Source organism: Mytilus galloprovincialis, chromosome 3 (genome assembly GCF_965363235.1).
Source record: "Mytilus galloprovincialis chromosome 3, xbMytGall1.hap1.1, whole genome shotgun sequence".
NCBI classification, from domain to species: Eukaryota; Metazoa; Mollusca; class Bivalvia; order Mytilida; family Mytilidae; genus Mytilus; species Mytilus galloprovincialis.
In genome coordinates this window covers 89,120,630-89,138,987 of record NC_134840.1, presented here as the reverse complement: position 1 = coordinate 89,138,987, position 18,358 = coordinate 89,120,630, and the positions used below count along the sequence as shown (strand labels likewise).

The following is an 18,358-nucleotide window of genomic DNA, read 5'->3' as shown; positions in this document are numbered from 1 at the left end:
TAACAGCAGGTCTTCCATCAAATATAATCAAATCTTATTGTACCTGTATGTAATAAATTCTTCTGTGCCAGGTTCATCTTTTTCCCATATTAAAGCTACATCATCACCATTCTTTTCTAAATGTCTGTCAACACAATTAACTGCAATATATAAAAGAATGTTGCAAAGTATTTTGAAATAATAAATAATGTGTGATCATTTTGTTTTTCAACAAAATCAATCACATCATAATTGAATATAAAGGATCTATAGAGCCCATGTCTCTCACCTAGGTCTATGTTCATTCTCAACAATTATCACTCTCTAACATCATTGAGTATAGATATAAGTATAAACATGTAAGTAGAATATAATTCATAGTTTAAATCACGTTTTTGTTTAAGTAACATGTAAGTAGAATATAATTCATAACTTAAATCACGTTTTTGTTGAACTTGTATTGCTGATCATATTGTATGTTTCCAGTATATCTTTTTCTTCTCTAGTTTCTGCTCATATTTGCAGCAAAAAGTTGTTTAGGAGCAATAAAAGCTATAATATGTAGATAATTGACAATGCATAGCTATGCGTACCTATTCACAGATATTATCTTGCTGATCATGTTTGATTTTTAAAGTTTATATTTAATTCTTTATTTATTTAAAGAGGATTGCCAACAGCCAGATGCTACATGTGGGTCTCCTCCAAAGTTTATATGTATATATTACAGTTTTCGAAATAAATGACGACAAGAATGTGTCCATAGTACATGAATGCCCCACACACGCTATCGTTTTTTTATGTATAGCCCCAAGTGGGTGTACTGAAATAAGGGTCAAATAAGGGTAAAAAGGCAAAAAAGTAAACGCCAAGTCAGTCGTGATCTGATCATTAATACTAATTAATGCAATTGATGTTTTACTTGAAAAATCCACAACAACATTTATTGAGAGGTTCTAGTGATAACTTTTGTACAAATATGTTGACTAAGCCATAGGGTTTACCAGGAGCATCTTCCTCAGATTTCTGTCAGAAAAATATCATTATAATATTACCTTCTGTTGGGTGGAATTGAGAAATAAGTCAGAGTTAATATTGTAGATTCATTGATATTCGTTGGATATCAATTTTCGTGGATTTCGTAGAAATGGGAGAACCACGAATTGAAATTTTCAAAAAATACAAATTTTCTAAAGGAATATATGCAAACTTTCCCAAAACCACGAATTTAAATATCCACGAATATGCAAGTTTTCCTCAATCCATGAAAATTGGTACCCAGGAAAATAAATGAATCCACAGTACATCCTTGCTCCATCCTTTGTCACTTTGAAGGTTAGAAGATATTATAAGTTATCTTACCTCCTATAGATTTATAGAGATATGATTGGTTAAAGGACTACACGTCAGACTTGGGGTCAATTACATTGGAATGTAACTAATTAAATTACACATTACATTGCAAAAATGATCAATTACACTTATTACACATTACACAGTTTTTTAAATGTAATTAACTAAATTATTTAGTACAATTACTTTACTAAAATAAATAATTAAATTACACATTACATTTCATCATAACTTTTTTAAACTTAAAATAATATATAACAGGCTATTATTTGAACTTGGAATTATTTTTAATTATGGAATTTGCATGATTTCTTCTGCTTGAAATTTTTAATAAATTCCATGTTTATTCTCTACTTAATTGTGCTGTGCTGTGCACAACACTTTCTTTTACAAAGAAGATAGTACATTTTCAATAGAATGTACTGTTCCGCGCACAACACTATCTATACAAAATACATTGTATGGAAAGTGTTAGGAACCGCTCAAACATTATAATACCAAATAAACATGGAATTTATAAAAAAAATTCAAGCACAAGAATTTATGCAAATTCCATAATTAAAAATAATTCCAAATTCAGTATTAGCCTGTTATATATTACATGTCCATCATGTATACATAGCATGTGTAAAATATTCATTCATGTAGGCTTACAGCATAGTTTTAACATTGCATCTGATCATCCTTTGTACTTTTAATGTTTTGTTATTTAGTCTGCATCTCTCTGGGTTGAACACTTTGTTTCCACAGGAGCTGATGTGGTAGGTATTGCTTGATCATAAGATCTGTGTTGATAGGAGAGGGAATGTGTTCCTATTAACTTGCCAAAATAATAAGGGGTATTTAGATGGGAGAGATCTGTTTGCGCCAAAGATGCGTCCTTTTGCGCCACAACTTTTTTTCTCCAATGCTACGTTTGCGCCACCTGTTTTAAAATTACATGACATCATTTGCGCCAAAAAATAAAACATACGATTGCGCCAATTAGAAGAAACAACTTCCCTCCTCCTTTATTCGGACTTGAAACCCACAGTTTACACAGCAAATGTTTCCTTTTCTGAAACATACTTGCATTTGATCATCGTTTGTACTTTTAATGTTTTGTTATTTAGTCTGCATCTCTCTGGTTTGAACACTTTGTTTCCACAGGAGCTGATGTGGTAGGTATTGCTTGATCATAAGATCTGTGTTGATAGAAGAGGGAATGTGTTCCTATTAACTTGCCAAAATATTAAGGGGTATTTAGATGGGAGAGATCTGTTTGCGCCAAAGATGTGTCCTTTTGCGCCACAACTTTTTTTCTCCAATGCTACGTTTGTGCCACCTGTTTTAAAATTACATGACATCATTTGCGCCAAAAAATAAAACATACGATTGCGCCAATTAGAAGAAAAACAACTTCCCTCCTCCTTTATTCGGAATTGAAACCCACAGTTTACACAGCAAATGTTTCCTTTTCTGAAACATACTTTCTTCTTACTGCTTCTGCATGGGTACTTCCTAATTTGAAGTATGTAGTAGGCTGTAGCTTGTAACAACTTCACTTTATTGTCCAAAAAGACAAACATTAAAGGATGAAATGCATAAACAGTTCATAATAATTCCTTTGGAACGCTTCTGTTTCATTACTGATAGATAGAGTTTCAGCCCATACTGATGATGGTTGAAACACATCACAGTGTCATCAACATATGTGGCTAAAACTTATTTAGCAAAAACTTCTATTTTCTTCTCTTTTGGCATATCTTGTATTAAATATTCAGCAAAGCAATACGTTTTCTTCTCTATCTCTGCATGGACTGTCTAATGCATTTCAAGTCATTTCTCTCCAGATGCTCATCTTCATGGTGAAATATTTCCGTAAGTATGATACCTTTTAAGCCAAACATAAGAATTAATATTAAATCATTAATATTTATGATAGATACGTGTACAGGTAAATTGGCGCAAATGAGTTCCGAATATTGGCGCAATTCATACATTTGGAAAACAAAATTTGGCGGAAATGATACCCCTGAAAAACAGTAATTGGCGCAAAAGGACTACTGCCATTTAGACAACTTAGATGTGAAGCCATTATATTAAACATAATATAAATAAATAAATCATAAATAAATTAAAAATTGGTCAATTTTTTTAAATTTTATAATTATTCTACTGTACCCAGTATGCTCGTCAGTAGATTGAAAATGATTTTAGTAGTAAAAACAATGTATACTGTCTAAATATATGCAATATTTTGCTACTTAGATAACATATGTAAGAGTGGCATTGTCCCTAGACTGTTTTATTATACATTTAGTCTGATTAATTGCCATGACTGACTTTTCATTGGACGAGAAGGGTTGAGTATGTTCTAAATGAACCTGTCTAAGAAAGATTTTTCACACATTTTTGTTTTTGTTTAACAAAGTAATTACTTATCAATCTATTTAGTTAAAAATCTGACTTAAAAACTGAACAACACTTATATGTGATTCTCACATTTTTTTTTTCAATTATAAGACTATTAAGAAAAAAAATTCTGAATGTCAAATAAATAATATAAAAACTTCAGAATAAATTAGACTGCATTTGGGGTTAGTAAGGAGCTACTTCCCTTTCAAAACAAAAAACTGGTACAACCCTTTATAAAAACAACACTGTGCTAAGGAAAAAACTGAGGGGATTTAACAGACGAAGAAATTAATGACATGGATGATGAAAGGATGAAATAAATTAAAATAAACATAATTCTAAAAGCTAACAAGTTGTTATCGTTGGCATTAAGGAGTTAATTCACTTTCAAAACAAAAAATCTAGAAGGTATCAAAGACAAAGAAATTGATACATGTAGTCAACAATTGACATAAATTCATAAAAGAAATTAAAGTTTAATAGTTGTTATTGTGGGCATTTGCTTTCTGTATAGACAAATGGAAGAAGGTTCTAAATATTGTAATCATTTTGATAGGCTACTAGTCATAATACCACGTGAAGATAGTCGGTAAGATAAATTCGTTACAAGGTGTGCTAGTGACCTAACACGATATATATGGGTCTGTAAATTCCATATGGGGATTGGAGCTTCCCTCTCACCCCATATGTAATTTATTGACCCCATATATATGATTGCCAATGAGACAACTCTTCACAAGAGACAAAAATAACACAGAAATTAGCAACTTAAGGTCACTGTACTGCCTTCAACAATGAGCAAAGTCCATATCGCACAGTCAGCTATAAAATGCCCAGAAATGACAATGTAAAACTATTCAAACAAGAAAACTAACAGCCTAATTTGTGTAAATATATAATATATGTGTGTGTATTATAAGATAGATATATATTTTATTCCCAATAGTGGACCCATTACAGGCATAATCTGTACATTGATTTTTTATCACACAATTGCAATAGACAATAGAAAAAAATAAAAATAGAAATACATTTGACAAAAAATATGAAATATAAATTGAGTTATGTGTGTATATATATATATATATATATTTCAAATATAATTCAAATATCTATAATACTAAAATAGCGAGGTCCAATTTGTCAGCCGTCATGGGGTAAAAACGACAAATCAAAGAATTCAACTTTACATATAGCTAATTAAGGACAATGGTGTAGATTAAACATGACAACACTCCAGACCCTTTTGTTTTCCACATAATTAATATTTCCAATAATTAACAAGTCCCGGGTCGAATCCGATACCGATACCAATAGTATATTCACCTGTTACCTATTGTATGTTTCGCATCTGACAGGTGCACCACCAAACGGTGTATTTAGGATTTTGCTATATACACGGTTCATAATCACAGGGTTGACACTACTAAATTCAATCATTGTCAAATTGTTCCCTATTGTAGTAATTTAATCAGTAAGACTTTCTAAGATAACAATACGAATACTAAATATCTGGACTTCAAATAAGCAAGGACGTTAGTTATACGTCCTTGAAATAAGGCATATAGGTACAGTTTTCAATTTTTTAGCGGGCACTGATGACGTAAAACAGTGAATCAAAGAATTCAACTTTATTTATAACTAATATAGGACAATGCTGTTAATTAAAAAATACTCCATTCCAGGACCTTTTGTTTTCCAAATAATTAATATTACCAATAATTGATAAGTTCCAGGTCGACGGGTTCAAACAGAAAGATTTGAAAGCAAAGAAAACTGTGTATCTTATAATCGGCATGACTTTATCAGATGACAACACCAATACTAAAATAAGGCTTACGCATTGTTATATACTTCAATTCAGTCACGGACCCGCCATATCACGGGTGTGTTCTAGTATATATCTATAGATTACTAATAAATCCAACATTTCCGGTATGAATAGTTTTAATTCACTAGTACTTTCATGCTTTAAGGATGTCTGCTGGTCATGTTTTTGAATTCTTGTCATATTTTCGATTTTCTCAGGTTTTATCCATACAAATGTATTAAAATATTTTTTACACGAGACCCCACTTTTGTCTTCATAAATCTGTTCAATAGATCATTGATGACCATTTGAATTTTTGTCATGAAATCCTTGTTATTTTTTCTTGGTTTAAAGGGTAAAAAACAATTCCAATGTTAACAAATAGTAAAGTCTGAAGAAAACCCTTTTCCCGCCATTTTCTAAATGTCTCGTATTTTGAAAACTACACACGAGACTATCGATTTTATTACTTCATTTTTTTTAAATATCAAAGTTGTTTTCATTTTAAGCAATCACATGAAATCCTTGTTATTTTAAATTAGAGCAGCAGACATCCTTAAATAACAATCTTTAGGTGAAACTATACATGATTAACGTAACTATGTAATGGTAGGTATGTAACATCATAGCTGTAGTTGAGTATATAAAGGGAGATAAATCGTATTACACTAAGTCTATATATAGAAGTATGGAACGTCATGATTACACAATAGAAAATGTATAGTTTGCATTCAATCGTGATTTAAATTTAAAAATGAAATGTTTTTCCTTGACTTCCCGTGTAATGTCACAGCCCATATTCGTTTACATGTATATGTTTATATGGCAATAAATATTTGATTTTTTTTATAAAATCCTGAATTTAGTATTTTCGAAAGTTCTGGCTCTGGTGTCAGATTGCTTGAATCATAAAAAAAATTATTTGATAAATTTCAGTACTAAAAATAACTAGTAAATAGTTTGAGGTTGGTGTTTTATGTGCTGATATTGTAACATTATGATTTTTTTCAGATTGGCACTGGATTTTCTACAAATGACGTTATTTTTTTGAAAATAATACATTGTACATTGTAAAATGCAGTTTTCAAAATTTGGAATTAAATGTATAAAGTTAAGACTGTTTTCATCTTTATGTATCAAGGATGTATAAAAAGAATTGTCAATAGAATATTGAATAAATAGATTTTGAACAACCATTTTAAATAAGAGCCATTATAATATTAACTTGCTTGTTGGTAATAAATATGACAAAAAAAACATGACAGATCTGGTGTCTGACAGTCAGATGATAAACATTGTAGCTATACTTCATAAAATCCTTCAGAATTTTTCTCAACAACTCTAGTAATGAGTATTTTTGACATTAATTAAAAATGGCTAAACAGGTAGGTTTAATTTAATTAGTTCAAGATTACAACTATGAAATTTGAACTTTCAAATAGACTTTGAATTTGTTATACATAATTTTGTCACATTGGAGTGTTGTTGTTGTTCCAAATAGATATAAAGAAACTGACAAACATGTCACAATGTACAAAAACATATAAGGACACCACAGTGAAGACATTGGACAATACAAATTTCTGGCTGCAGCAAGAAAGTTAAATAATTTCCTAACGTCAGCGGTTTCTATATAGTCCAAGATTACTCTGACGTCCAACGGCTATTTTGCCAGACAAACTGGGGCCGTGTCTGGCAAAACAGCCGTTGGACGTCAGAGTAATCTCGGACTACTATTAAACATACCTGAAGCATTTAGTTGTCCATCCATAAACCATCTTATCTTTCCTTCATTGAAGTTGCAATCACTGACCTGGGAAAATTCCTTCGACCATTTCAGTCTGGACCTTGCAAGTGTTGCCCAGAATGTTTCTGAACTGTTAATACTGTAGTCGTACAGGTTCTGGTGTATATCTAAAGTATTGTCTTTCTCGAATTCAGGGAACAAAGTAGTTGTCACTCCTTTTGAAGAGAATAGATTGGAACTACTAAGTGAAACATATCTTTCTGACAACTTATGGAGTTTTGCTACAAATAATCTTGCATTCGTCAACGAAAAAGTCCTCTGTTGTGTCGAAAACATATCTAGGTCATGACAGGATATCTACCGTCTAGGGGAAAGCAACTGATCTGGCCATTTCAGATTTCTTTTAATAATAATATATTTCCTTCTATAGGAACACATCAGATTATGGGTCTCACTAATTTATAGCGAAAAGAAGCGTCAAAAAGACTATTCAGCAACAAGAAAACTTTAATAAACCAAACCTGACTTATTTCAGAAACATATATTCATGTATTATATATTTATATCAAAAGTAATGGTTTTCAATTCAAATGGAAAGTCTTTTTTGAACGAATTTTATTATAATGACAAAACCTTAGAGACAGTTGGTACTTATTGTTACTTGGGTATAAACGTTAGATATAATGGCATTTTTGATGTCGCCATGACTTCGCTAATGGAAAAAGCTAGGAAAGCATATTTTAAAATAAAGAAAGCAATAGGGTTAGATAACCCTTGTAAACTTCTGGAAAAACTTTTTGATTCCTTAGTAGGCTAGCCCATATTCTCCTTTATTGTAGTGAAATCTATATACTAGCTAGGGAATTATTTCGTCATTTAAAGACAATGATGCCTATGAAAAGTTGTATATAAAATTTATTAAAGAAATCTTGGGAGTACACTGTAAGGCCTCGTGATAGATCCGTGTTTTACTTGCTCGGATACTAATATTAAAAACACATATTTTTGTATCTATTCTATATTTTCAAAACTACATATGTACAGTTATCCTACAAATCTACAACTCTCAGTTTATGGCTACACGTGCTGTTCTTATCTATAAAGTCATGAATATTTATTAGCTATTTTGGCGGGGATGTTATGTTTATCTTTTTAATACTGGTAAATGAAATCATTACAGTGTGTATGGAACGCGTAAAGCACATTAATAGATAATCACAGTTTATCGGCGACAATGATAGATTATCGGTCGACCATTATAGATGTACGGCGTAAAGTATACTTTACGGTCGACCATCATAGATCGTCTAATTAATGTGACTCGCGCGCAGACAATGATAGTTACTTCTTTGATAATGCATTTACAGTCGACAAGGTGAATTGTTTCGACAATGATAGTTAACCTCGACCAAGTGAATTAAAACACAAGTCGTAAATTCGATAATTTTAGATAAAACCGGAAATGCTAGCCAATTGTAAAATCGATTTTGATTGGCGGTCAACTTTTTTCTTTGGAAGTTAATTCCTTGAAGTTAATTCCTTAAAGCAAAAGTTACCCTTTCTAAAACATGTTCAACAGGTGTTTTAAAAAATAAATTTCGGACTTCACATCCTTGTATTAACTATGATGGTAAAGTGCATCGGACTATTCGTGCAACAGAATGGACACAAGAGGAACATAGTTTCCAATTTTCAATCCTCGAATATTGAAGCTTCTTGTAAAATTTAAAAGTTCCACACATAAATAAAGTTTTGTTTTCTCTATCGTTTACAAAGTAAAATACCTTTTATTATCATATACATGTATATTTGTATTTTTTCTCTAAAAGGTTTGATTTTTACACTAGGTAAATGCATATTACAGGTGGCTAGATGATCACATGTTTACCTGTAATATTGCTAAGAGGTGTCAGAAGTTAAATTTCTATAACAACTGGCCCCAATAAACGTTGACATAACAGGGAAAAAGTGTTTTTTTAAGAATTTTATAATCAATAAATTAATTCGAGACTGTTTGACAGTAAGAAACAAATTTTCAACATTCATAAACAAGAAATCTTTAAAGATTTATGCTCTATGGTTCTTTTTTTGTGTGTAATTATTTGGGTTGTTCTTTTGTTCAGAAATCTATATATCATTTCATATAATAATATTTTATGAAGTTAGTGTATCTTAACACTGATTAGGACTCCTAAGTGCACTAAAAACTTATAATATGACACTCTTGACAAGAAGGAGTACTATTAAATGTAAAAAAAAATCATGTTATGTTAGAAATTGATATTTAATGCATAAACTCAAAATAATAAAATAAACAGAATAACAAATAAATGAAGTATTTAACAATGTTAATCTTGCCGGTTTTTCTTTGATTTTACCGAAAATCGATGAACCGCAAGATATGGGTCAAATTACATATCTGATTACTCTATTATCTTAAAAAAAAATGAAAATTTTAAACTTATTTGCATAAGAAAATATCTCAGACATTATATATGTTTAACATAGAAAATACTTTAAGATTCCGTGATTATTATTTTTAATAAGACATCTATAGATAAAAGCTTAAGTGTACCTTGGTGAATTCAATGTTGTGATGTCATAGCAGATCTTAGAATACAGAAAGTTGTTATACTTATAACGATATTTTTATGAATTGACAAAAAAAAAGTTTGTCCCGGGTAACCGCCCTCCCCCTCTATGATTTGGTATTGCCGAAGTGGGAGGCTAAAGTTTAAAAAAAAACGCGACCTAACAGACTACAGAACAGCAGACAGTGGATACAACATTTGATATGTTTTAAAGACACAGTTGGACACAAAATGATTGCACTGGGAAATTTCAACTATCAAATGATGCCCTATGAATTAATTGACATACTTGAGCTCGTCTTAGGAATATATTCTCAGTGAACAAAAACGAATTCAGTAAATGTTTACTATAAAAACAGACAACAGACTTGCTGTCTTGAATACAATTGTGGCTTGTATTGTTTAATTCATTTTTAAAGCAACATTTGATCGATTGTTGGTATGTGTTTTCTCATTTTTACGGCTGTAATTTGTTTTCAGCTTTGCCAAATTAGTGGAGATAACTCAGATAAAGTATTTTTACAATTATAGAAATGACCTATTTTAATATGTAGCATTTGATTTTTTTTGGGGGGGGGGGGGGGGTGCTATGGATTTTTTTGGGGAAAAAAGTTTGTTTCCAGGTTATGGAGAAAAAAAATATTTGTTTTTGACCCTGAGAAAAAAAAGTGTTTGTTTCATCCTCAGCTGCCACTATATGTAATTCTAAAATTGAAAGAAAAAAATTGTTTTCGTCTTTTCGCCAAAAAAAAGTTTGTCCAGAAAAAAAAATCCTTGCCCCCTCCCCCGAAATTCAAATCTGCCTAAGAGCTATATACCGTAATTTTGATTACTTTTTTCTCAGTAAATTTTTAAATAGATATAGAATTAATGAGTGCAATTTAGAAAAAAGGAAAATTCATTTACATTCTACAAAAATGAATAAAAAAAAATAAGTATTAAAGGTTATTTTCCAATATTCCCGTTGTTTGTGCATGACTCTTCGATAACTAAAAAGAAGAACCAGACTTTCATAAAAAAAATTAAGAAGATGTAGTATGATCGCCAATGATTCAACTCCAAAATAGACCAAATGACACAGAAATTAACAACTGTATGTTACCATATGGCCTTCAATAAGGAGCAAAGTCCATACCGCATAGCTATAAAAGGCCCCAAAATGACAAATGTAAAAACAATTTATGCACGGAATAATGAAAACAAATATGTTTTACAGCAACAAACGACAACCACTGAATGGATCCTCGCTATATCATTTCAAACCTTATACAGAACATGAAAACTAGTTATAAATCAATATGACCGTCAATGAACTATGGAAGTTATACTATAATACTAGCAAACAACCTTCGGCCATCACTATATCATCGTCCTACACATACATGAAATATTTGTCACTGGCATTAAAACAATCACAATCAATAATTCGTCGTTATTTCAAGTCAAACCTTAGTTGGAAACATGGAAAATAAATACAAATTAACATGATTGTCGATGAAATATAGATGTTATACTATTATACTAGCAAATAACCTTAGGTCATCACTATATATATATATATAGCTATTTCAGCGTCCTAAACATACATGAAATATGTTCCACTGAACGTTAAGCAACCAACAGTCAATATTTCATCACTATTTCAAACCATTGAAGGTAACATGGAAACTAATATGATTGTCAGTGAACTATAGAAGTTATACTACTAAAAAAGCAAACAACCTTATATCATCACTATACCATCATCATACACATACATGAGATACTTGCCACTGGGTTTTAAGCAATCAACAATATATAATTCTTCGCCAATCGTATCAAACCTTAGAAGTTACCATGCAACCTGATTACAAATAATATGATTGTCAATGAGCTACCTATGGAAGTAATGCTATTATAATACAACAGATCGTTGGCGTTTTAATGGGCGGAGTTGCCTTCCTGGAAATATTTTATATTGCTATATTTGACAATGACCATAATAATAAACAATAAAATAAAGCAATATCTTACAAAAATAATATCAAATTGCACAAAAGAAGGAGAAATAATGGATTTAATATATTCAAAGAAGACGGTGAACAAAAACTATTTGAATTTAATTCCTTTACAAATTGCGAGAATTATTAGAAACAATAGCAACATGTACAAAATTTGTTTCTGAATATATTCTGTCTATAGATATTCATTGGTTATAGTTCTGCCAAATTAAAATATTTTGATTCTTTCAGATTAAGCTGTCTGCCTGTGAGGCTTACTTTCTTTTACAAATGTTTCACCGTCTATATGATTCTTTTTTGTTTCTCTTGATAAACTTTATTTAATTATGTACAATTAGATATTCACTAGACAGTATTTGTCGGCCTCTGATGAGGGTTTACCTTGGAATATTCCTGAAAGAACCCGAAACATTGCATATTAAATTCTATAGAATTAAGCAATATAAAGTACGTAGTGTCAGGTCAGAAATATTGATGCCATACCATGAATAAGTGGATTTATGGTTATTATATACACCAAACAAATAAAAAGCTACTTTCTCGGCATTTCTTTTAATTTAAAAATTAAAATCTGGTAATGATCAGTTGATATTGCAAGAAACTTTTCTGTACCGCATTTATTTGCTAAGGTTTGCTTCTTAATTACACAGTAAAATTATATGTGTCCGATTTTCCAATAATTAGTTCTGTAGCCCGAGTTGTGACTGGATTTACAGGTGTGCGATTGCGCAATTTATTGCCCTCCAATTAATCACCTGAAATTAAGCTGGAGGTGAAGTTCTAAATGGATTATCACTTGGTAATTGTTTTTACAACTAAACAAATTACTTTATTTAAACAGAAGCACTGGGCAATACTATGGTATTCAATCCGGAAAAACAATATATGTCACGGTACATATATATTATATATATGTGTGTCTCTGTTAATGATAAAAAAAAATGCACGATTTTTTAATATAAAATATTTGATATAAAAAAAAATATTTTGTTATATTAAAAATGATAAATGATGCATTAATATAGAAATTAGAAAGTAAATTATTCTACAACGACTTGCCATGTATATGAAATTAGTACCAGTTATAACTTATTAACTTTGTCACGGTAAAATTATTATAAGTATAATAATTAATAACTGTAAACTTGCATGTAATATAATTTCGTCTCAATTTTTACAGATAAACAGTATTCTAAAATACTATTAATTGTCGGTTGTTGAGATCGAGGACGTATATTAGAAGGATAGGAAACTCCCGATACCGTCTTGATAAAATCCGAGAAGTGTCGCGAATCGCGAGAAAACACGAGATCTGCATAAAGCTTCAGCGGGAACCGCCGCTTCGAGATTTCTTCATCAATTTGTAAGTATAAAAACATTATATGAATAAACAAAAACATATTAAGTAGATGTAATTTTGTGGTATTAAATGATATTCCACTACAAAAACATCATAAGACGCTTATAAACATCATAATAAGGGATTATAAGTAAGGATGCCAGATGCTGCCAGATGCTGCCCATGATGTAGTCCAAATAATTATGACGTCTTGAAAGGCTATTATAATTTTTTTCTTTGACGCCTTACATCAACGTCATAACGCCAAACTCATATATTCAGTTGGACTTTGATAGGGAATTTACTGCTTTATAAAAACGTTTAGCTCATTTCTCCTCAAGATGCTTCACTTTAAGGTGTATAAAATATATTTTTACACCAAACTCGGTACATTTTGACCAACCTGAATTTCCGGATAATGTAAAACAATGGTTCCGGAAATTCGGGTTTTACCGAGTTTGGTGTAAAAATTATTTTATAATCTAAAAAGAAATCCGACAAACGTTTTAAAAAATGCAGTCGACATGTTCCCGCCTCGGATGGAATTGTTACTTATATTATTATTTCTGTAGGGATTAATTGGAAATATTTTCGTAAAACAAACACATAAAAGGTAAGAATTTTTATATATGCATTTTGTTTTAGCCTTCTTTGAAAATTTGATGGCTAAATTGGGTCTCAAAGTTGAGAGCAAAATATGCTCTCAAAGTCAAACCGAAAATGGCGGCTTCAGCATTATGACGTTGATGTAAGGCGTCAAAGAAAAAAATTATAATAGCCTTTCAAGACGTCATAATTATTTGGACTACCCATGATGCTGAGACCGAGGTGGTATGACCCGTCATGTTGCATTGAAATTATTCATTTTTATTGCATTTACTTGTACAAAATTATTTAATTTCAAGTTTTAGATAATATTTACGTTTGCAGATGAAATTAGAGCGTCTTTTGTTGTGTATTTCACGTGTAATATAACATATAAACCAGCCCTTTTCAGTAAACAAAATGGCGACTTCCATGGAGAATGGCCTTGTATTTTTTTCAGCTAAAATTGCATTTTTGGTGTTAAAAGACGATCTAGGTTGAATGAGTTCCTTGCCTGTTTTATATTTACGTTTGCATAGCAAGTTTCAACTCTATTTGTTAAGTGGTTAGTCAAATATTGAAGTTATTTCACCCCCTCCATCTTTTTTGTCAATTATTTACCAACCAGAGCAGGGATGCTATTTTGCAGCTATACTGTTGAATATAGGCTACACAATCACATATTGCATTATTTTTTCCTATTTTTTAAACCTTTTTACACTTGCATAGCAAATTTCAGCTTCTTATGTTGAGTATTTTGATTAGATATTGAGCTACAAAATGAACAATTGTTTAACAGCTCTGTTTTGTTTCATAATATCTACCTATCAGAGCAGAGCTGCTAGTTTGTAGGTATAAGGTCAATGCACATTGCATAAAAATGCATTAAAGTTATTTTGTTCCTTACATTAGATATATTTAGACTTGCAGAGAAAAAATGAGCTTCCTATTTTGGAAAATGAAATAGATATTGAGCCTTTCTTTGCTAATATTAATTTCATTTTTTCGTTCTCAAAATATCTGAACCGGGGCAATGCAGTTAATTAGCAGCTCCAAAATATAGGAATAGTAAACAAAATGTACTTTAATGGTCTCTTGTTCCTTACATGCTTTTGAGCTTACTGGGCAAAATTAAGCCTATCTGGCATAAAAACATAGACCATTATTTTTCCCATTTGAATGGTTTTACACTGGTAAATTCAGGGCCCTTTATAGCTTGTTGTTCAGTGTGAGCCAAGGCTCCATGTTGAAGGCTGTACACTGACCTATTATGGTTTACCTTTATAAATTGTTAATTGGATTTCACACCACATCTTTCTATATCTATATTTTTTTATTTGTCTTATACTTCTGTCTGAGTTATCAGGGGTCCCTCATCATGCTCATGCAATATCAAAAATGATAAAAAAGAATAATCGTGTTATGAAACAATAATTAGTGCGGTCGGGGTTGCATAATAGGTTTTAGCATGCAGCTTCTCTGTATTGTCAAGGTCAACATCCAGTGTTATAAAGTGATACAGTTTGTTTTCGTAAAACAAACACATAAAAGGTAAGAATTTTTATATATGCATTTTGTTTTAGCCTTCTTTGAAAATTTGATGGCTAAATTGGGTCTCAAAGTTGAGAGCAAAATATGCTCTCAAAGTCAAACCGAAAATGGCGGCTTCAGCATTATGACGTTGATGTAAGGCGTCAAAGAAAAAAATTATAATAGCCTTTCAAGACGTCATAATTATTTGGACTACCCATGATGCTGAGACCGAGGTGGTATGACCCGTCATGTTGCATTGAAATTATTCATTTTTATTGCATTTACTTGTACAAAATTATTTAATTTCAAGTTTTAGATAATATTTACGTTTGCAGATGAAATTAGAGCGTCTTTTGTTGTGTATTTCACGTGTAATATAACATATAAACCAGCCCTTTTCAGTAAACAAAATGGCGACTTCCATGGAGAATGGCCTTGTATTTTTTTCAGCTAAAATTGCATTTTTGGTGTTAAAAGACGATCTAGGTTGAATGAGTTCCTTGCCTGTTTTATATTTACGTTTGCATAGCAAGTTTCAACTCTATTTGTTAAGTGGTTAGTCAAATATTGAAGTTATTTCACCCCCTCCATCTTTTTTGTCAATTATTTACCAACCAGAGCAGGGATGCTATTTTGCAGCTATACTGTTGAATATAGGCTACACAATCACATATTGCATTATTTTTTCCTATTTTTTAAACCTTTTTACACTTGCATAGCAAATTTCAGCTTCTTATGTTGAGTATTTTGATTAGATATTGAGCTACAAAATGAACAATTGTTTAACAGCTCTGTTTTGTTTCATAATATCTACCTATCAGAGCAGAGCTGCTAGTTTGTAGGTATAAGGTCAATGCACATTGCATAAAAATGCATTAAAGTTATTTTGTTCCTTACATTAGATATATTTAGACTTGCAGAGAAAAAATGAGCTTCCTATTTTGGAAAATGAAATAGATATTGAGCCTTTCTTTGCTAATATTAATTTCATTTTTTCGTTCTCAAAATATCTGAACCGGGGCAATGCAGTTAATTAGCAGCTCCAAAATATAGGAATAGTAAACAAAATGTACTTTAATGGTCTCTTGTTCCTTACATGCTTTTGAGCTTACTGGGCAAAATTAAGCCTATCTGGCATAAAAACATAGACCATTATTTTTCCCATTTGAATGGTTTTACACTGGTAAATTCAGGGCCCTTTATAGCTTGTTGTTCAGTGTGAGCCAAGGCTCCATGTTGAAGGCTGTACACTGACCTATTATGGTTTACCTTTATAAATTGTTAATTGGATTTCACACCACATCTTTCTATATCTATATTTTTTTATTTGTCTTATACTTCTGTCTGAGTTATCAGGGGTCCCTCATCATGCTCATGCAATATCAAAAATGATAAAAAAGAATAATCGTGTTATGAAACAATAATTAGTGCGGTCGGGGTTGCATAATAGGTTTTAGCATGCAGCTTCTCTGTATTGTCAAGGTCAACATCCAGTGTTATAAAGTGATACAGTCCTGAACTGGAATTATCAATGTTTAAAACAACATCTACAGACTCAACATTCATATGCAATACTCACACACTTCAGAAACAGGTGATCACAATATTAGTACATCAATTCCCAAGTATCAATGTACATTTTTTCCCCACAGCACTTGCTAAAATCAATTTGAAACAAGCATTTGGTTTACTTATTAAATATAACACACTTTGACACACTGAATTTGTTATAAAATATGACTTGGTATGAAATATATATTATTCCAGGTTGACATATACATGTTTTGGTCATTGTTGGTGTTTGTATGTTTTAATCGAATGGTGAAATAATCAATAAATCTTAACGCCAGGTCACAATGTACAACTTGCAAAAATTACAATTTAAATAATATAAATAGTTTTTTTATACCCCATATTAATTTTTGGTATAACGTTGTCTGTTGTCAACATGTCGGACACTAGCTCAAAAACAGTTTAATCAATATTTAGATTATACTTGGTGAATTGTTTATCTATTGACTAGAGCTCCATTTTGGGTTTTTTTAACAAATTTCATATTATATGTTTCCTAGTTTTTGTTTTTTTTCTTCTGTTTATTAATTTCTGTCCTCATTACTTTATAGAATGCCTAAGAGGAAGTAAAGGTAGAATGTGCCATATCACAGGAAAAGACGTGGAACTGGCAAACCAAAATTAGACAAAGGGCAAACTGAAATACATGCACTTACGCCAGACATCGCACATGATGAAGATCTTTTGTCATCTGAAACAGAAGAGCTTACATGCACCAGTGTGGATTCAGTCTCTTTGGATCATTCATATTTGTCTGATAACCAGACAGTGGCAGAACTTTGTTTAGATGAAGAAATTGATGTTAATCCACATATTAAACTTGAATGCAAAAAAGAATGTGTAATATCTTATTTATATGTTCACGGCATCGAACTAAATAGAGAACATGACATCTGGTTAGGATTGCCAAGTGTGTATGACAACATAACAAGTATTGAGAGACTATTGTCTAAATTAAAGAGTTACACTGTTTGTGTATACATGTATATATGTAATATATGTTGTGTTTGAGATAAATAGATTTAAATCTAAATTGCTTTAGTTTGAGTTTCAACTTCTGCCTTTTATGACAAGTTTCTAATACACATGTACATGCAAAACTATGGATGATAAATATGAACAATATTAATCATATTATTCACAAAATAGTCTAAAGATGATACAAGTAAAAACAGGAGATGACATGTAATTGCGATAATGTAAAAGTACATAACTGAATTTGAAGGTTACTGTATGGCTGTCAACAATGAGCAAAATCAATACATGTACTGTATATACCTTACTGTCAAAGACCAAAGTTGCGAAAGTTTACAAAATGAAAAGATGAAAATCCAGCCTAACCATGTGGCTAAAACAAAGAACAAAATCCAATTTGACCAAATGTTCTCAACAACAACAAGTAAAGTGCATTGTTTACCAATAATGAAACACCTTATAGCTCATTTCAACAAT

General features: G+C 31.1%; 1 protein-coding gene and 1 long non-coding RNA gene across 2 annotated transcripts in view; one reads left to right on the top strand and one right to left on the bottom strand.

The window, feature by feature from the left end:
• LOC143069311 (acetyl-coenzyme A synthetase 2-like, mitochondrial) overlaps positions 1–7,664 on the bottom strand; it is an 83,955-nt gene extending 76,291 nt beyond the window's left edge. The window contains exons 1-2 of the mRNA XM_076243878.1: positions 7,286–7,664; positions 44–140 (exon numbers count right to left, since the gene is read on the bottom strand). Of these exons, the coding sequence (XP_076099993.1) occupies positions 44–140; positions 7,286–7,622 (434 nt within the window). The 5' untranslated portion in view covers positions 7,623–7,664. The remainder of the gene's footprint in view (positions 1–43; positions 141–7,285) is intronic.
• A 5,441-nt stretch (positions 7,665–13,105) lies between these two features.
• Positions 13,106–17,939, top strand: LOC143069309 (uncharacterized). Its single transcript, XR_012976361.1, has 2 exons — positions 13,106–13,240; positions 17,458–17,939. It is a non-coding gene; the product is annotated as an uncharacterized LOC143069309 (long non-coding RNA).
• Positions 17,940–18,358: the final 419 nt, after the last annotated feature.